Raw genomic sequence first — 21,631 nt, forward strand, 5'->3', positions numbered from 1 at the left:
CTACTCCTTTGAGCCACAGGTGTCACCCACTTCTATACCTATTTTCCTAAGTGTTCTGATCATAAAAGGATGCTGGATATTATCAAAAGCTTTTTCTGCTTCAATTGAGAGAATCATATAGTCTATGTTTTTTAATTTGTTTATGTGATATATTATATTTATAGATTTACATATACTGAACCAGGCTTGAGAGTCTGGGATAAATCCCACTTGGTTGTGGTGTATAATTTGTTTGCTTTGTTGCTGAATTCTCTTTGCTAGAATCTTATTGAATATTTTTGCATCAGTATTCATTAGAGATATTGGTCTATAATTTCCTTTTCTTGTTGGATCTTCTCCTGGTTTTTGGATTGAGGTGATATTTGCTTTACAGAATGTGTTGGGAAATATTCCTTCTTTTTTGATGTTTTGGAAAAGGTTATGTGATATGGGTACTACTTCCTCTTTAAAGGTGTGGTAGAATTCTGATGTGAAGCCATCTGATCCTGGGCTTTTCTTTTTGGGAAGATTTTGTATAGTTGATTCTATTTTAGAACTTGATATAGGCCTGTTCAACATTTCCAACATTTCTTCCTGGCTATGTCTAGGAAGATGGCACTATTCCAAGTATTGGTCACTTTCCTTCAGATTTTCATATTTCTGATAATAGAGCTTTTTGTAATATTCATTAAGTGTTTTTAGAATTTCTGTGGAGTCTGTGGTTATCTTGTCTCTGTCATTTCTGATTGATGAAATTAGAGATTTTACTCTTTTATTTCTGGTTAGGTTGGCCTAAGGTTTATCTATTTTATTGACCTTTACAAAAAACCCAAATTTTTGATTCATTGATCTGTTGTATAATTCTTTTATTTTCAATTTCATTTAATTATGCTGTAATTTTGGTTATGTCTTTTCTTCTGCTGGGTTTGGGGTTGGAATGTTCTTCCTTTTCCGGTTACTTGAGCTGTCCTATTAAATTGTTAATTTCCTCTTTTTCCATTCTCTTGTCGAAAGGCTTGCAATGTTATAAATTTCCCTCTTAAGACTGCCTTTGCACTATTCCAGAGATTCTGGTAATTCATGTCTTCATTATTGTTTTGCTTCAGAAATTTGGTATTTTCTTTCTTAATCTCATCTATGACTCAGCTATAATTTAGCATGAGATTATTTAGTTTCCATGTCTTTGTGTGAATTTGCAGATTCCTATTGTTACCTAGTTCAACTTTTATTCCATGATGTTTGGAGAAGATACAAGGAATAATTTCTATTTTTTAAAATTTGCTGAGGTTAGCCTTGTGACCTAAGATGTGATCAATTTTGGAGAATGTTCCATGTGCTGATGAGAAGAATGTGTATTCTTTTGTTTTGTTAGGATGAAATGTTCTGTAGATGTCTGTTAAATCCAATTGTTCAATGGTTAATTTTAAGTCTAAAATTTCTTTGCTTAGTTTCTTATTGGAAGATCTATCCAACACAGCCAAAGGGGTGTTAAAATCTCCAACTATTATATTGCTGGAGGAAATCAAGTTGCTCATATAAGTTAGAGTCTCTCTTATAAATTGAAGAGCATTCTGGTTGGGTGCATAAATATTGATAATTGAAATCTCATCATGTTGAGTGTTTCCCTTAATATGTATAAAGTGACTGTCTTTATCTTTCCTTACTTCTGTTGGTTTAAAGATTATTATATCTGTGAATAAAATTGCAACATCTGCTTTTTTCTGATTTTTATTTGCCTGAATTATAGATGACCATCCCTTCACCCTGAGTCTATATTATTTTTTAAAGTTAAGATGAGATTCTTGTATGCAGCAGATATCTGGCCTGAGTCTTTGTATCCAGTCAGCTAACTTGTGCCTCTTTAAGCCATTCACATTAATTGAGAGTAGCAATAAGCCTGGTAGTATTTGGGTGTTGAATTTTTCAATAGTCCAGTGGACATTTTTAGTCCTTTCGCCACTGTGGAAGTTAGGTTTTGATCAAAAACTTCAGAGTGAGTTTACTTTGTGGTAAAGCGTTGTAATGGTCATTGTGGAGGATGGGTCTGAGACTATCCTGGAGAGCTGGTTTAGTTATGGCAAATTTCTTCAGCATGTGAATATCATTAAAGTATTTAATTTCTCCATCATAAATGAAACTCAGTTTAGCTGGATACAGGATGCTGGATTGAAAATTGTTTTGTTTTAGGGGTTGAAGGTAGATGATCATCCTCTTCTAGCTTGACAAGTTTCAGCAGAGAGATCTGCAGTCATTCTAATCTTTTCCCTCTTGTATGTTATGGTTTCTTACATCTGGCTGCTTGCAGTATTTTTCTCCTTCATATTAATTTTGGTGAAGTTAATTATAATATGTCTAGGAGATGCTTTATTTGAATTAAGTCATGCTGTGGTTTTAAAACTGTCTATCTGAATTTCAGCACCTCTTGTGATGTTTGGGAAGTTACCCTTGATTATCTCTTGAAGTAGAGTGCCTGTACCTTCCAAAGCAACCTCATCACCTTCAGGGATTCCTATAAGGTGAATATTAGTTTTCTTGCAATTATCCCAGAGCACTCTGAAAGAATGATTCATTTTTGCTCTCCAATTCTCTTCCTTTTTGGGTACTTGAAAGCGTTCAAAATCTTTGTCTTCAATGTCAGAAATCCTTTTTTCTTCCTGCTCCATTCTGTTACTGAGAGATTCTACTACATTTCTCATATCTTGGAGGGCTGTAACTTCTTTTCTCAAAGTGTCAAAATCTTTGGTGATTTTCTCTTTGAATTCATTGAATTCTTGAGACAACTTTTGAATTATTCCTAGAATTTATAATTACATCTTTACTTCCATTCTGTTAATCTTATTTGATTCTTATCTGATTGTTAAGAATCTTATCTGATTGTTTTTTATTGTTTGGCTAGATTAGCAGGTAAGGTGAAATTGGATTGGAGGCTTCTGGGGTTGTAGCTGACCATCCCTTTACCAAAGAGCTGGGACTGGTGACTGCAGCTTTTCCTCTACAGCTTTGCAAAGGACAGTACAGTACTACAGCCTGAGACTCTGGAGACCTGCTTGGTGTGATGGGGCTAAGTGGCTCTGTCTTGTATTCAGCTGATCTCTGTCCAATCCTAGTGAATCAGTGAATCTGGGTTGAAGTCTCAGCTCTGGAGAAATACAAGCAAATAAGACATCCCAACCCCTACAGGCAACAACGGGAAAAGGAAAATCAATTGTTCCCACTACAACAGAACCAGGGTACCACCTTGGAGTGTCTTCAGTTGATTTTTTTTTTTGTTCAAGAGTTCCAAACCAATTGTCTCAATCAGCACCTACTCTCTAGGTGAAGAACTCTCTAGCAGGAGAGTTCAAAAGGTCTCCAGCAACTAGATAGCAGGAGTCTACTGGTAGCTCAAATGTGGCTCACTCCAGTGCTCCTAGGAGTCAGAATGGTCTATCCAGTAGAAGGTTTAGACCAAGGTGGTTGATGCCTCTTTCCCCACCTTGCTCCTCCCTTACCACTGGACTCTGATAAACCCCAGTCTCTGGTAATCCCACTGCCAGTCTCTATTAATCCAGTCTCTGTGGCCCAGTTCTTTCCAATAAGTAAATGTGCCAGGGCTTTGCACCTGCTAGAGTCAAAGTAAAGTCAATGACGCCTCCTCTTGGCCACTACCCTCTGCCACCAGCCAGCAGGGGGAGCTGAATCCTGCCTTCCTCAGGTATTCAATAGCAACTGGGGAGTGTTCCACCTGAGCTCAATCTAAACCTGAGGATATCCATACAGCAAATGTATTTCTCCCTCAGCCACTGCACCTTTGCTGGTGCTTTTCTGTAGCTCTGGTATCCCTATAGGGTGAGGTCTGTCTCCCTCTAGCATTCCACAGAGTTGGGGTGGTGACTCTCCAAAATTAGACCCAGCAGGATCACTCTATTAATGCTAATATTGGGTGGGAGGTGGGACTCCACTTGGGTTCATACACCTCAGCAGGTCCCGACTCTCCACCCATCACGTAAATACCCAAGCCTCCGCCTTCTGCTTAGATGCACTTCCTTAGAGCCAGGCCAGACAATCTCCCTTCTGTGTCTTTCTGCACTGTTACCAGATTCACAGATACAGCCTAGCCACACTGTCACTGTCTATTCAATGCCCAGTCCTAGACAATAAGTGTGGACATTCTGGTCTCTGCAGGAGTTGGACTTCTAGACCACCAGGCAAGGGGGGAAGGGTAGACTGGAAGTTCAAGGTGGCAGGGAAAATATTTGTTCAAACTTCCTGCCTGAAAAGGGAATTCCTAGGCTCACAGCAGGGACTCTCTGGAGAAGGAGTCCCAGCTTCCAGCAAGTCACTCCCATGGGGTGAGAAAAGAGAACCTGAGTTCACCACTCACTAGTAGAGATCCCACAGCAAGCAGGCAACTCTCTTGGGGGAGGGGATGAACACATGTCCTCTTTGGGATGAGTTCTATATATGAAATTTGTTTTCTTGGAGTCACAGCTTACCTTGGCAGAGAAGCTGTGCAATTGTTCATCTCTTCTGTCAGCTCAGCTCTCACCCTTCAGTGTTGTTGGGTTCTTTCTGGCTGTTATCTTTCCCTCTGGACTGGAGCTTCTGTTGAAAGCTGGCTCCAGTCAGCCATCATCTCCCATCACTCCTTTTTCTTATTGAATGTAATAATTGGAGTTACAGAAAATAGCCAACTGGAGGATTTAGCAAAACACAAGATATGTTGAAACAAAATGAACAAATAAACAAACAAAAAAGCAACCAGACACACAAGCACACAGATGCACAGATAATCAGAAACACATAAGCAAACAAACAAAACAAAAAAAAAGAAAAAATTCTAATAGCCTGATGTAAGCACTCTCAGCAACCATAAGTAGGGAAGAAGAGGAAAGGGAAAAAAATGGTATTAATAATAATTTTTTAAAAAATTAACAATAATTCCTACATAAAAAGGAAAAAATGCAAAAGAGAAAAAAGAATGAGCAGACAAAAAAAGAAAGAAAACAAAACAGCACCAACAATAAAAATATTATTTATACATACATATATATAAACATAAAATTATGTGTATGCTGTAGAGATCAACTTTAGTAGGAATATATTTATGTTGCAATATACTTTCTGGACACCAGATGGTACCATGAGTGGTTCCCAGGCTTATACCTGATTCATGGCTTACACTGTTTTCGGTCATTGCCTGGCTACTAGTTTGGCACTTAGATCCCACCTACTTGTTGATTCCACCGATTTCAAAAAAATCTTCCCAGGCAGGTTTCACAAATTCTCCCTGCAACAGTTCCCATGAAGTGTGGGGTATCCTGGACCTGCTTTGGGTGCAAGTTGGCTGCCTGATGCTGGAACTGAAATCACAGCACCTGGCCCATGTGAAAAGGTGCCTGTGGCAGTCACCATTTCCAAAATTTCTAAATACGTCTGCTTCCTGACCAGGATCCTTCCCGCCTGAGTGTCTCTCTAGCCGCCTAGCCCCAGTTGTGCCGTTCCAGACAGCACTCCTATCTGACCACCAAATTCAGTTCAGGAGTCCACACTTCACCAATTTTTCCACACAACACCTAGTTTCCCCATGAACTGGGAATTATAATCCTCCATGGGGGCGGAGCTTGTTACCTCTGCCACTGCCAGCTGCTTAAGCAGCAGCACAGAAATTTTTCTGGCAGTCTCCACAGCTCTGGATTATACTTGGAGTCCAGCAATCTGCCACTTTGCTGCACACCCCGAACTGCCTGGCTACATCAATATTCCTTGCCAGGAATGATCTATCCCACTCACTCTCACCTGTTGTTTGGAAGAGCTGAGCTAAATGTCTATCCCGTCCCCATTATGCTCCATCTCCTCTTCTTTTAGTTGTAGAAATTATTTTTTCTTCTTGGTACAATAAAGGGAACTATCGCTTAAGTATTGTCTGTGTAATGGTTGTATACAATTTCATGTATAATATAAAGCTTTCTGCTAGGAAATGTTCACATTATTCTCTCATAGATAGATTAAATTGAGTAGTTCTTTCCTTAATCTAATAGAGATGGTTGACGTAGACCTAAGTTCCAATATTTGTAACATTCTATATACCTTTTATTCCACTATTCCATCATTTCTGGTTTGCCCTAGAACATAGGATAAAGCCCTTTAGGAATTCCATCTGAAAGCCTGATTTCTACTAAATCTGCTTCTCTTTGTTGGAGCTAAAATTTGATTTTTTATCTCATCAACTAGCCTCTTTTTCTGGGAAATTTAATAATTTGACAAATGACTTGAGGGAAAAATATTGATCTCATTTCTTTGGCCCTCTCTACTCTTTAGGATTTTGTCCCTTTAAGTGTTTTGGAAGTGATTTTTATCTCTTCCAAAAGAGTGTCTGTCAGCCCAGCCTGCTGCCCAGAATTTCCGCCTCTAACCCAATTATTGTTAAACTGCTGCTACAAAAAAGGGCTTACTTCTCTGTGACTCCTTTCCAAAATCTTTTTGTTTTTAGTTTAAACAAATTTTTATTATGCCAAGATTATCACATAATTGGATATTTCTCTATGTTGTACACAATTTCTCTTACTCTCCATAGAAAGGCTGCTTCTTAACTTCTCATCTGATGATGGCAAGCATTAAAATCTTGATTTTAACAGAATAGTAGTAAAAATGCCCCAGTGATTTAAGTTGAAAGTAGTACATTGGTACATGGCTTTTGCAACAATAATCAGGAATGTATACATGTGTTTTTATTAAAGAATAAAAAATATGGAACTGAATTAAACTGAATAGCTTCTGCACAGCTAAGTACACAGCAAGTAAAGGAAATAGACAAACTTCAGAATGGGAAAAGATATTTGCATGTTATGAACCTGACAAAGGATTGATAACTAGAATCAACAGAGATCTCAAATTAATCAATAAAAAAAGATCAAACAAGCCCATCTGTCACTGGGCAAAAGACATGAACAGAACCTTCTCTGAGGAAGACGAATGGCTAAAAAACATATGAACAAATGTTCACCATCTCTAATCAATAAAAAAAAAATGGAAATCAAACCCACCCTGAGATATCACCTAACCCCAGTTAGAATAGCCCACATTACTAAGTCCCAAAGTTGTAGATGCTGGCACAGATGTAGAGAGAAAGCAATACTTTCCCACTGTTGGTGGGACTGAAAATTAATGGCAGAAACATGGAAAATCCTTAAAAGACTCAAATTAGACCTCGCATTGGATCCCACAATCCCATTAGGCATCTACTCAGAAGAAAAAATAAATATCATTTTATCATAAGGACATTTACACTAGATTGTTTATCACAGCTCAATTTACAATCATTAAGATGTTGAAACAATCTAAATGCCCATAAACCCAAGAATGGATTAACAAAATGTGGTGTATGTATATCATGAAATACTATTCAGCCATAAAAGAGATAGTGACTTTACATCTTTTGTATTAACCTGGATGGGATTGAAACATACTCTTCTTAGTCAAGTATCTCAAGAATGGAAAAGCAAGTATTCAATGTACTCAATACTATTACGAAGCCAGTAGATAACCCAATGCGTGCCCACATCAGAGAAAAACTGAATTCAATTCAAGTTGGGTGAGGGAGCATGAGGGAAGGGGAGAGGGGAGGAGGAATGGGGGATTGGTGTGCTCCCACTTAATGAGCACAATATAAGGGTACATGGCACACCTCTTGGATGTGGGAAACAACTACAAGAGGGACTTTACCTGACAAATGCAAACATTGTAACCTAGTTGTTTGTACCCTCACATTAACTTGAAATTTAAAAAAGTAATAGAAAATAAATTATCTGTAGGCATGGACAATGAATGACAGCAGTAAACCATTATATTTGTCAACTGAAACCAGTAACTGATGGTTAAAGTTATTTTATTTTCTTTTTCTTTTCTTTTCTTTTCTTTTTTTTTTTTTTTGAGACATAGTCTCAAGCTGTTGCCCTGGGTAGAGTGACATGGCATCATAACTCTCAGAAACCTCAAACTCTTGGGCTTAAGCGATTCTTTTGCTTCAGCCTCCCAAGTAGCTGGGACTAGAGGCACCACCACACACCATTGTGTGTGCGTTCCACCACAACACCCGGCTACTTTGTTGTTGTTGTTGTTACAGTTGTCATTGTTGTTTTAGCTGGCCTGAGTGGGGTTTGAACCTGCCAGCCTTGGTGTATGTGGCCGGTGCCTTACCCACTGAGCTATGGGCACCACCTTTTTTGTTGAGACAAAGTCTATTTCACTCTTGGTAGAGTGCTGTGTCATATAGTGATTTTCTTAAACATCAGCCAACTTTTTCTTCATTTTCTTCAACTAGCTTCTCTGAAGTTACTGGTGAAAAACATTGTCTCAAGCTTCCTATCACAGTTCATTAATGGTAAAGCACTATTCTAGGAACTAGAACATACCCACCTCCCACACCACCTCCCATGCCACCCATTACACCCATTCCAGGGTCCTTTTCTTCTTTAGGAATTTCTATGTCTACAACTTTTGTTGTAGTTAACAGAAAGGCCACCCTGGCAGCATCCAATAAAGCAATTCTTACAAACTTTGTGGTGTCAATGATTCCTTTTCCCACCATATTCCCCAAATCCTGATTATAGCATCATAACCAACTTCTGAGGAACTTGCATAATTTTCTCAACAATCAAAGACTTTTCAACACCTGCATTTTTAGCAATGGTCATTTTGAGTGTTCTTTTAATAATTTTTGTACCCATTTTTTGACCTTCATTAGTTGGAGTTAATGAATCCAAGGCTGGAATGCAATAGAGGGAATGAACCCCTCCCAGAACCATGCCTTCTGCAATTGTAGCTCTTGGAGCACTCCGGGCAGCCATAACTCTGCCTTTCTTTTCATTTATTTCAACATCACTGTTCCACCAATCTTTAGCACAGCTACTCCATCTGAAAGTTTTGTCAGATGTTCATTCGGTTTTTTCCTTTTCATATTCACTAGTTGTAATCTTTAACTGTTCAACGATTTCTTGAATGCAGTGTTCAATTTGAGCCTTGTCACTTTTTCCTTTAAAGAGCATGGCATCTTTGGTCACAATGACCTCTCCAACTTTTCCCCAGTCATGAGACAGAACATCTGTCATTTAGGATGTTGACCCTGATTTAGGGTCAACTCCTCTTCGCTGAACACTGCACCACCAGTAGCAATAGCCGTGTGTTTAAGCTGGTTCTTTCTATTATCACCAAAACCTGGAGTTTTGACTGCTACAACTTGAATACTAACTTTTAGCCTCTGCAGTACAAGTGTTCTTAGAGCTTCCCCCTCAAAATATTCAGCAATTATGACCAAGGGTTTATGGTAAGCACCGGCAATTTCAAGAGCAGGTGTGGGGCCTGGGTCTCTACTACCTTTTCCAAAATCTGCCCTGAGAGCAAACAACATGATAAAAGACTGTGACTCAGTCACCTTAGGTGAAATAACTGATGGAGCCATGTGATAGGCATACACCACAGCTAGTGGCACCTAGGTAGTGCAGTTTAGCAAGTACAGCCCTGTCAAAGAGCCCTCAAGTATCTTTCATTTAGCCAAATCATGAATCATGCTGACAGCATAAAGTTAATTTTAGTTATTCAATGTAAGGCACACCAAGAAATCATTACCAGTAAAAGGGGGAAACAACAGAGGGGAAATCAATATACACATCATATGATTACAGCACATACATTGCAAATTAGGGAGTAAATTTTGACTTTCTTAACTCAATTTGGTGATTTTTATCATATACTTGGGCAGGACTCAGGTAATGGTAATCTTATATTCTGCTTTTAGCCACAATATATCAATCAGGCTGTCTGTAGCTCTTGGTGGGCAGTATCCTTACTCTGTTCATATAGGATTTTCTTGAACATCAGCTCTGAGCTGCCAGGTGCCAGACACCCTGTGTTTTGAGGAACCTGGACGCTGGTCATACAAGTTCTCCAGGAAGGCCTGGCCTAAACTACACCACAAACCCAACTCCTACAAGCGGGTACAACTGACGGACACTAAAAATGTTCTTTTCACTCAGTAAAACCTGGCCATTCTGGAATTCACATTTGTGGCCTTTGAATGTCTTAATAAAATATGGAGAAACTGGAAAGGTGGTGGAGGAACCAGCTCTGTAATCGTGCCAGTTCCCATACCGCACCAGTGTGAGCCTGAGGTAAAAGTGGAGTTCCACCAATATGGGCACTGATGAGGCTGAAATGATGTGGACTGGCAAGGCTGCATTGATGGACACTGATCAGACGGCATTGATGGGCAGTGCAGTCTGTATGTCTCTGTGTGGGCAAAGTTATTGCTGGTATATTGTTTTTGTAGCGCTATATATATATATATATATATGTATATATGTATTTTACTAATAGCAATTTGGAATCCCTAGGAAACAATATTATCCAGAGGAAGAAAGATTGGCTTGGAGTATAGGATATTCAAAGAACAGTGGACTTATGATTACTTTTTCATGCAGTACAAGGAAAGAGCTGTGTATTTGATATGCCAGAATATAGTGTCTGTGTTCAAAGAATACAATTTGCGTTGAGACTATCAAACTTAACATAAAGATAAATATGATTGTTTGGTCAGAGAAGTGAGAAAAGATAAAATATTAAAACTGAAAAATACATTGGCAACTCAGCGAAATACTTTTGCGAAGCAGAAGCAACTATATTTCATCACTGCAAGCAAATTTTCAAGTTGCCAAGCTAATAGCATGCACTGGCAGACTATTTGTGGAGGGAGGGAGAATTTGTTAAAGAATGCCTTCTTTCTGTTGCCAAAGAAATGTGTCCAGAGAAGGCCAGTTTATTTAGTACAGTGAGTCTTTCAGGACCTACAATTACATGAAGGATTGAAGAAATGGGAGACAATTTGCATCAGCATTTGGAAAACTCCACAAACATCTTTCCTATTTTTCCTTGGCACTCGACGAAAGTAGTGATGTTCGTGATTCTACACAACTTCTAATTTTTATTCGTGGGACAAATGACTATTTTGAAGTCATGGAAGAGCTTGCTGCACTACAAAGCATCAAAGGAACAACTACAGGAGAGGATATCTATGAAAAGGTTTGCCAAACTCTGAATGGTTTGGAGCTGGACTGGCTAAATTAGCCAATGTGACAACTGATGATGCTCCTAGCATGGTGCGGTCTAAGAAAGAAGTAATTGCTCACATTAACCAAGAGATGGACAAACATAACCATTCTCATCCAATAGCCATACACTGCCTCATCCACCAACAAGTAGTAAATCACTGAAGTGGGACTCTGTCATGAAAATTGTGGTATCTTGTGATAACTTCATTAGAGCTAATGCACTAAACCACAATTTCAGGATTTCTCTCTGAGCTAAATGTTGCCTACGAAGATGTTCTGTACCACACAGAAGCCCATTGACTGAGTCAAGGGAGAGTTTTGAAACATTTCTATGACTTACTTCCACAGATTACAGCTTTTCTGCTTTCAAAAAACAAAGAAGTACCAGAGCTCCATGATGCAGAATGGAAATGGCACCTTGCCTTTCTGACAGATGTAACAGAGCTACTCAACAGTTTCAATGTGCAACTTCAAGGAAAGGGGAAGCTCATCTGTGCTATGCAATCACATGTGAAAGCATTTGAAGTAAAATTAGACCTCCTCATTAAACAAGTGAAGGAGGAAAATTTCTGCCATCTCCCCACAACTCAAAATCTGTTAGTGGAAAAACCATTGGTTACATTCCCAAGCAAAACATGTGGACTCACTGGAAAAGTTGCAAAAGGAGTTCCAATTTAGATTTAAAGAGCTTAATCTCCATGAACAGGACATACAGCTTTTCCATAGCCCATTTTCTATTGACTTTGAAAATGTGAATATAATTTACCAAATGGAACTGGCTGAACTGCACAATTGTGACTTTTGGAAAGATGCATTCAAGTAAAGCAGCCTTCCTAATTTGTCTCAGATATGTATCTATACCCTCTGAGACATATCCTAATCTCAGGAACCATACACTCAAAATGGCAACACTTTGGCAGCACTTATATCTGTGAACAGACTTTTTCCAGAATAAAACATCTGAAATCTCCAACCAGATCTAGACTAACTGATGCACACTTGCATCACTTGTTATGACTAGCAGTGACAAATATGGAATTGGACATTAACCATCTCACTAGCCAAAAGCAGGCCCATAGTTCCCATTGAAATATTGGAAAGTTTGTTGATTTAACTTTACCTGTTCTTCATTTTAAATATTGTTTTTGTTCCCATTTTGTTTTTTAACTTCAAAATAAGATATGTGCAGTGTGCATAGGAATTGTAGTTTTTTTTTTTTTTTTTTTTAACTATAGTCTGGCCCTCCAATGATCTGAGGGACAGTGAATTGGTCCCTTGTTTAAAAAGTTTGAAGCCCCCTGGTCTAACCCAATCATGTGAGGGCAGGGGTGTCATAGTCAGAGAGAGCTTTGAAGATGTGGTGCTTCTGGCTTTAAAGGTGGAGCAAGGGATGATAGGCTAAGAAACACAGGGAGCTCCAGAAGCTGTAAAAAGCAGGAAACAGATTCTCCCCTTCAGCCTCCAAAGGAGCACAGCCCTATCAATACCTTAATTTTAACCATTGTGAAACTTTGACCTCCTCAACTACAAAATAATAAATTGTATTGTTTTTAAAACACTTGCCTTAGTACATTTGGGCTTGTATAACAAAGTACCATGAAAATGGGTAACAAGGCTGGCTACCCGTAGCTTAGTGATTAGGGCGCCAGCCACATACACCAAGGCTGGCAGGTTCAAACTCAGCCTAAGCCTGCTAAACAGTAATTGCAACTGCAATGAAAAAATAGCTGGGCATTGTGCTGGTCACCTGTAGTCCCGGTTACTCGGGAGGCTGAGGCAAAAGAATCGCTTAAGCCCAGAGTTTGAGGTTGCTGTGAGCTGTAATGCCATAGCACTCTACAGAGGGACACATTGTGATACTCTGTCTCAAAAAAAAAAAAAAAATGGGTAGCTTATAAATAACAGAAATTTATACTATACAGTTTAGGAAGCTGGAAAATTTAGAGTACTGGCAGATTTAGGGGCTGGTGAGGGCTGCTTTCTAGTTCACAGATGGCACCTTCTAGCTATGTTTCTACATGGTAGACTTTATAAGGGTACTAAGGCTGTTCAATACCCTTATGACCTAAGTACCTCCCCAAACTCTCACCTCTTAATTTAATCACATTGTAGGTTAAGATTTAAATATGTGGATTTAGGAAGAGGGGACAAAAATATTCAGAACATAGCAGTACATTATTTTATGGCAAATTATTATTATACAAACTATTACAGCATATTAATTAAGCTCTCTCAGCCTTAAGAACTATATAGATGAAAGAGTATCATAGGACCTTGACAGATTTTCTTTCTTTCTTTCTTGTTTTTTTTTTTTTTTTACAAGAGTGAAATGAGGTTTATTGAGGGAGAGAACAATGAATTTACAGAGTAAGAGCAAGAAACAGGTTTACAGAACAATATACAGTCACCATAGACAATGAAAGGGCCCCTTTATCCCTTGTCATGGCAAAAGGAATGATAGGTTTATTTTGCAAAATGAAATCTATAATTTAGGTAAACATGCCCAATAAACTTCACCTGCTAGTATAATTATTCATAAGTTGCTAGTAATTCGTACATACTTAAGGAAAAATTATAAATGTTGACATATAAAATCTTCCTTGTGAAGCTTTTATCTGGAGAATACCTACAAATAATGCCAGGCTCAAATAATATAATTTCTCTCAGGTGTAGAACTCTGGCCAGAGACAGACTCTGGCTGGCCAGTGCTTGGGTTTAAATCTTCCGCATATCGATGGATATTTCTTTAAATGGAAGGAAAATGGTCTGCTTCATCCTAGTGCATCATGAAAAGAGTTTGAGAGAAGTGGATAAAGACCTTTATTTTGTTAATCTAAACATTCAGCTGTCCGCCAATATTTTAATTTCCTTAGAATAGAATAAAATTTAATATAATGTAGAATGATTTCTTAATTATTCTTTTTTAAGATTGTCATAGCAATTCTAGTTCCTATACCTTTCCATATAAACTTTGGAATAAGCTGATCTATGTCTCAAAAAAAATTTTGCTGCATTATTTATGATAATGACATCAAAACTATAGATCACTTGAACAAAAACTGGTAATTTTATTATGGTGAGCATTTTAATTCATGAACAAAGTGTGTACCTCCAGGTTTTTTAACCAGCACATTAAATTCCAGCATTCATATCCTGTTTTAATTTTATGTATGTGTTTCACTTTGAAATGATTATAAATGCTATTTTGTTCTTATTTATTTTCCACATGTGTTAGTATAGAAATGTGATTAATTTTTCTGTGTTGAACTTGTATCCTGTAACCTTGCTAAACTCACATATTAGGGCTAGGATGTTGTTTGTTTTTTTATAATTCTGGGGTTTTCTACATAGACAGCCTTATGATATACAAATAGGATACTTTTCTTCCTTTCTTTTTAGTCTGTATGCCTTTTATTTATTTTTTCTTATCTTATTGTATTGCCTATGCAACAATGTTCCAATATGATATTGCATACTGGTGGTAAAAAAGAACATAATTACTTTGTTTCTGATATTGGGGAGAAAAATTAATATTTCACCATTAAATATGAGGTTAATTGTATGTTTCTTGTAGATGTTTTTTATTGAATTGTGATACTTCTTTCCAAATTCTAATGTTATGAGTTTTTTTTTTTTTTTTTTTACCAGGTTGTTTCCCTGGTTCAGGGCATGATGGGTGATTTTCTATTATACCCTAAACACTCTGGCTATTAAGTTTGAAGATTCTGGATCCTGTTTACCCTTAACTTTAGCAGCCTGTCATACTATTTTAGGTTTAACATGAATAAGACAAGTGCTTCTCCCAACTACTTGTTACCAGGGGAGGCTCCCATTGGAGGCCTTTTGCTGGTGCTGCTGAGCTTGCCATGTTGTCAGCAGGTATCAACTGGGGTATGGAAAAGGTGAACCTTCTATTGCTAGACTAGGGGGTTATGAAGTCCTTAGTCATATGGGCCTTCTTCCTTTGGTCAGTGGGGGAAGGCACAAGATGCCCTGTGACTATGCTTGGTGTTCAGTCCCAAGGTCCCAGACAGGTTTGCTTTTCCAGTACTATCTTTAAAAATTCTCCAACAGTTCTTTCTTGTGTAATTTTCAGGAGAGGACTGGAAAAACATGAGTCTATATGGTTGTCTTAATTAGTAGTTGTGATCCCACCCATATTTTCCATCTGAATCTGTGTTGCAATAATTGTATAATCACTTTTTGTCCCTGGCTTCTTTTCTTCTTCATTTTATTACTTGGTGTCTTTCTGTTTCTTGCTGTCCACTATTTTTAGGTCATCTCTGCTCCTGAAGTGTCTGTTCTCTGGTCTCTCTGGCTATTATCTTATATTCTGAGAGATGTGAGAAGTACAGTTCTAGTTCTGACCAGAGTATGAAGACATCCTATTTACAAAATGAAACATTTTACATGGGATGCTGACTACAAAGATTTCAATACTAGTACTAAATCTATTTCATGCATTGAAAACAGCCACTATACACACATTGTACATTCACTCACACTGAACAAACATCAAAATCAATTTCTAGATTCTTTTATAATACAAATCAGGAATGGGTAAATATAAACAAATAATATCATACAAATATATAATACATCTACAAATAATATTTACAAAATATATAATACATATATTAATATGTATTAAATTGCACACAAACTTTATGGCTATCCTGTATATACAAGCCCATACGTCCCTGGAATATAAATCCAGGGAAAGTGATGATTAATCTAAGATCAAGGATGAGCAAACCAAACTGCCTCTCTGTATTTGGAGCTCCCTACTCACTTGCCACACCCAGAGTTGATGTTCTTCATCTGCCTCCTCTATGTTGGCATTTAAGTCTTTGAAACAGCAGCTGCTGATATGACTTACATCCCGATGAATTATTGTGTCCTGATTGTTTCTAAAATTGTTAAAACAGCAATATTATTATCCATGAACATGAGCACCACGGAGTCTCTAAATAAACTCTGCCTTGAGAAGTGGCATTTTTCTAGTGTACAGGTGGGGTGCTATGCACTAGAAGAAAATTTACATAGCACAAAATTTCTTTTGTTCTTCTTTTTTTGCAAGTCAAATTCGGAGGGATGTTATATGCAAATTCTATGCCATTTTTGCATTAGGGAGTTTGATATCCACAAACTTTGCTATCTGCAGGGGCCTTGGAATCAATCTCCAGGGATGCTGAGGGATACTATACTTTATCAAGGGTACAGCTAGTAAGAAACGGACTACAAGCTTTAGATATATGACTTTGAAACTGGTTTATAAAAGAATACTAGGCCAGTTAGGGTCACAATTTGGCTCTTCATTTGTGAGTTTATCACACATAGTTTATCAATATAAAATCTTGCTTTTCATTGCATATATACTTGTGTATCAATTTGCCTATCTTTATAAGAAAATTAGCTGAAACTAAGCAAATAGGCTTATTATCATGAAGCATTTTTTCTTTCCAGACATATGTTTGGAATACATCATACATTTGACATTATGCTGGCCTCTAAGGATACAGAAGTGAACTGGACTTAGTTCCTGCCTATTAGGAAATGTGAAATAAAATGATTCAGGACAGAAAGCATGATTAAGGCTAAAAAAATGGCTATTCATTAAAAAATAGATATGCTTCCTAAATGAATATACTTGCATGCATCTGAGAACATAGCCTTAAAATATATAATGTAGGGTGGTGCCTGTGGCTCAAAGGAATAGGGTGCTGGCCCCATATGCCGGAGGTGGTGAGTTCAAACCCAGCCCCAGTCAAAAACAAACAAAAACAACAACAAAACTGTGAAAAAAATATAGATATATATATTTTGCAGTTTATATATATGTATATATGTATATAAATAAAATTTTATAAAAGTATAAGAACAAATTGATGAAGACATAAGGGAAAAGATGCATTGTAAATTGTTATTTCATCTTCAAGACTCATCAGCAGGGGTCATCAAACCTTTTAAACAGGGGGCCAGTTCACTGTCCTTCAGACCGTTGGAGGGCCAGACTATGGACCCTGGGATGAGTCAGCTGCTAAGCAGGACAGGCAGTGGTGGAAAAAACACCTGGCAGGCCAGATAAATGTCCTCAGCAGGCCTCATGTGGCCTGCAGGCTCTAGTTTGAGGATGCCTGCTCATCAGTATAGCATAGCTGCTTCTATAAAAATTTTAATTATTTTGTTTTTAAAACTAAGTTATTTAGTAATTTGTAGGCAGTTATAAAATTCACTATTAAATGCTTAAGGAGTTCAAGTAAATATCTGTGATTTTATCTGGGATAAAAGCAGCATTTAAATCCAATAAAAGGTAAAATGAAGAATGGTATTTGCTTATAGATGCACATATTTAGTACACTGTAACTTTAAAACATAAACATTGAGAAATTGTAAAAAAAGTACTTTGTTGATTTTCTAATGTTTTAAATTACAGAGTAAAAAATAAATATTAGTCTTAGGCCTTTGTAAATGTCTTTTTATATTTGTCACTAAATTCTGTAAGAGAATTTTGAATGTGTTAACAAATTTTTAAAATCACAGACCAATTATAATTTTTCTCACTGATTATAAAAGTCACTTTGCATGGTTTTAGTCAGCATATTCACTTCTATGGTCCATGCATGCAAAAAAAAGACTGTCTATATAGAAATTTTATAGCTGGTCATAGGAGAGGAGTTCACTGATATTTACTATACTCTACAGTCCAAATGTAAGCATCAGCTCACACCAAACATTTAATTTAGAAACATAGTCTTCCAAATACTTGTATTATACCTCTATGTATTATTTCAATCTTTAATTGTTTGCATCCTTCAAATTAACAGAAATTATGAATGCAGATTGATAATATTTTTGATAGACAAAAAAAATAGAAGCAGCAGCTATAGATAACAATTTAAAATGCATCCTCCCTAAGCATCTGTAATTTGGCAGCTGCTGACATAACTGTTTGGCTGGCTACAAATCCATTTCCTATCTGTGTAGGTCCTGGCACTGCTGATTCCATTGTCATTTAGATAGGCACATTCTCCAACTCCTCTGATGCCAAACCTAAAACCAAATGAAAACATATTAAATATTACTATGTTCGACATCTATATTTGCTCCTCTCCTATAATCTCCAGCACCCCCATTCCATATTTTTTTTACAATGAATAGAAGAACAAAAGCTTGTCATTAATATTGCTTCTTAGTAAGATGCACCGTTTCTGTAGTTAGTTTCCCTTATGTTTTCAGGGTCCTTGCTTGAAAATCATAAGTTCATTATTCATTCATACCAAACCCAGTTATGTTGTTGATTAGGTATTTAGCTGGTGGTTGCTGCTGTACCCAAATGAAATGTTGCCATCAGTGGCCTTCAGTTTTCAGCCTTCTCCTGAACTATTTCATAAATATGTGGAAAAAAAATTTCTTATTTAGTAAGTTCCTAAAAGGGCTTATTATCTTTGATTAAGGGAAATGATTGAGTTCCTACTTTTTATCTCCTCCAATGTAACAGTTACATTCAAAATACCCTATTAAAATGTTCACAATCCAAGGAACTGTTACTAGGGTCCTTGTGGCAATAGAACTTTGGGAGTGATTACTTTAGGTTCCCTGAGTACTTTCTTTTTGTGAGTGGATGCAGCTGCTGTTAAGAGTGAACTCAAGAGCCTTGTGGACACCAGTTCCTCAGTGGCTCCTGGAACCTCTGGGGTGTGCCCACAGTTCTGTCTACGTTCTAAACAGGCATTTCAGCAAAGAAAAGCTTGAAATCAGTGGATATAAATGCAAGTACTATCCCAAATGTCACCATCATGTTAGAGATTTCAACTGAAATCACAGTAAGTTTACCCAAAGGCACAGCTACTAAATGACATTCCGAAAGAGGATTTACTTTTCTTACCCCATAGTGTAGTGAGCTGTGCATGGTATTACATTTCTCATCTCATGAACACAACTCACCCACACAACAGCACACAAACACAGTAGAAGGAAAAGAAGTTTCAAACATACGAGAGGGTGTATTCAGCGTTGTCTGTCCACTTCCAAATGTCCTGTGCTGATTCTCGGCTCAGGCCAATCCAATGGTCAGCAGGGCCTTTGTATCTTTTCAGGAAATTCTATTACAAAACACAGAAAATGACAACATGTGTCTCTCTCTTTCATATTACTCTTTAGTCTCTTGGTAAACAAGAGTCTCCTGGAGTCTCATGGTATAACTGGGAGGCATAGACTTTGGAGTTAGACTCATTCTTAATTCTCAGTTTATGACAAATATCTCTGATCCTAAATTACATTAAGAGGACAATATATCCCAGTGTGACAAGGGAAAGTTTCAGTTTATATCTGTTATTCCACTATAATTAGTGCTTACTTTCAATGCTCCAACTGTCCCAATTTGAATGACCAATTATATGATTAGCATATTTCTTAGCAGAATGAGAATAAGAATATTGCAGGTTAACTATGGGGTCTATGTAAGAAGATTTATCTAAAAGTCTCACAAGAAGAGACTATACCCTCAACAAATGTTTGACACTCTCATGCTTCAAATTTTCTCTAACATCAGATCCTTCCTCATATTTCAGCTTTAGCCCTATGCAGCTTACCCATCTCAGGGGTCCAAGTCAGTAACAGAAAATAGGACCCCAAAATATTTCTTACCAATTCCTCCAGAGTTTCAAATTGAGGAAGGCTGGCTTCTAAGGAAGCACAAAAGTTTTGACTGAATATCCAATTCCTTGTGTCTTCCGAAAAATAAAAACATTTACTTTCAAATCCAATTCAGCTTTTTGAACAGGTGGCATTACAGAGAGGGCTCTGAGACCACCTTTTCCTGTCTCACTAAAAGACAATCAGAATGAATTACAATAAATACATTTTCTTATCTCTTCTATCTCTCTCCTTTTTTATTTTTATTTATTATCCTATGTTGTATTGTTGCTTTCTTAACTGATCACTCAAGAGTCTTATTCTAAGCACAATGGTCATCAGTCCAGTGGTCTTCCAGCAGGGTACATGGACCCTTTTTAAGGTGTACATGGACACTAACAGTTTCAAGGAAATCAATTTTTATAGCAACTACTATAATCTTTCCTAAGATCACATATTCTTTTTTCTACATCTTCTTTCATAGCAGCCTTTCCTCCTCTTTGGTTAAAGAAAGGCAAACTCATTGTCTGTCTTGGATTTTACTATGCTGTATTTCTTAGGGGTACAAAATTATCATTGAACAGAACAGAATTTAAAATATGATTTTTTGGTACCAAAGTATAATCTAGAGCTTCTTCTAGGCTTTGTGTGTATGTGTGTGACATACATATACAATGTACATGTATATGAATATACATATAATTTTGTTATATATATATATAATGTATTTTATCCAGTGATATACCTCAAGCATTTCACATAGTGCCTAGCATATAATGAAGTTCAAAAATACTGACAATATACATGTGTTAAGAATATCATACAAGTTGGAGGAAAACTGACAGAACAGTAGAAAGTGCAACCACACCTGCAGTTAGGACTGCACTGATGAAAAGGTAATAAGAAACTTTGGCAAGTGTTGAAGGAGATAGAACTGCCAGATATTTTCTTTAGAGATCTTTACCTATAAAATACAAATATCAGAATCTCAATCTCATGACGATCTTAGGGACAGAAAATTAAATTGACCATAGCATCAACTCTAAACTCAGCTATACTTTAGATCTCCTATTGCCAGCCTACATCACCAAAGGTCCCAGTCCACAAATGATAGCCATGACCCAAACAAACTAGCCATAATAAAAACTGAATTTCTGTTCAGGGAATCTTCCAGTTAGAATAGGAAAAAAATTTAAAAATGTAGAAATTAGGATAAAGGAACATAAATAATTCAGAGTTACCTCCATAATATATAACCACAAACCTGGTTAAAAGTACTGAGGGAAACATTAGAAAATAAATCAATATTATTCACCATGTTAACAGAATAGATTGAGAGAAGAAAAAACTATGAACATCTCAACAAATGCAGCAAATGCATGTGAAAATTTATTATTTACTCATCTATTATAACAAGTCTGGACAAATTAGAAGGACCTTCCTCAACCTGAATGGGCATCTACAGAGAAACAGCAGCTACCATCATACTTAATGGTGAAAGAATGAACACTTTCCCCAGTGACCTGGAAAAAGCAAGGACGTCTGCTCTCACTTATCCAATTTAACATTTTATAGGCGGTACTAATGGGGGAAATAAGGCAAGGAAAAAAATTAAATGCCATACAGACTAAAATAAATAAAATTGTTTCTATTTATAAACAATACGGTTGTCTGCATATAAAATTCAAGAATCTACCAAGAGGCTACTAGAATAAAAGAGGTTATTCACAAAGCTGTACAATACAATGTTAATACATAAAAATTGATTGTATTTCTATGAACTAGCAATTATCAAGTGGAAAATAAAATATAAAAATAGTACCAATTATAATAACATCAAAAAATATAACAAGGGAGGTGCAAGGACCAGAGTCCCCACAAATATGGAAGTTATGGGTGGGTAGTAAGACCTCAGCTGAGAATGACTGTAT

The 21,631-nt window shown here is 37.1% G+C and overlaps 1 protein-coding gene and 2 pseudogenes across 1 annotated transcript; 1 reads left to right on the forward strand and 2 right to left on the reverse strand.

Annotated features, from left to right (window-relative positions):
• The window catches only part of LOC100966113, a 24,463-nt pseudogene extending 16,124 nt beyond the window's left edge, over window positions 1-8,339 (forward strand).
• Window positions 8,336-16,733, reverse strand: LOC100966438 (annotated as a pseudogene).
• Window positions 16,734-17,957: 1,224 nt separating this feature from the next.
• On the reverse strand, window positions 17,958-20,818 carry LOC111722738 (C-type lectin domain family 2 member D-like). Its single transcript, XM_023509080.1, is given in 4 exon segments — window positions 17,958-18,116; window positions 19,062-19,168; window positions 19,713-19,836; window positions 20,784-20,818. Coding segments are annotated over 4 exon segments (405 nt in total). The 3' UTR covers window positions 17,958-17,977.
• Between the last annotated feature and the right edge of the window lie 813 nt (window positions 20,819-21,631).

The sequence above is a fragment of the Otolemur garnettii genome, unplaced genomic scaffold, assembly GCF_000181295.1.
Source record: "Otolemur garnettii isolate 467f Iridium unplaced genomic scaffold, OtoGar3 scaffold00339, whole genome shotgun sequence".
Lineage (NCBI taxonomy): Eukaryota > Metazoa > Chordata > Mammalia > Primates > Galagidae > Otolemur > Otolemur garnettii.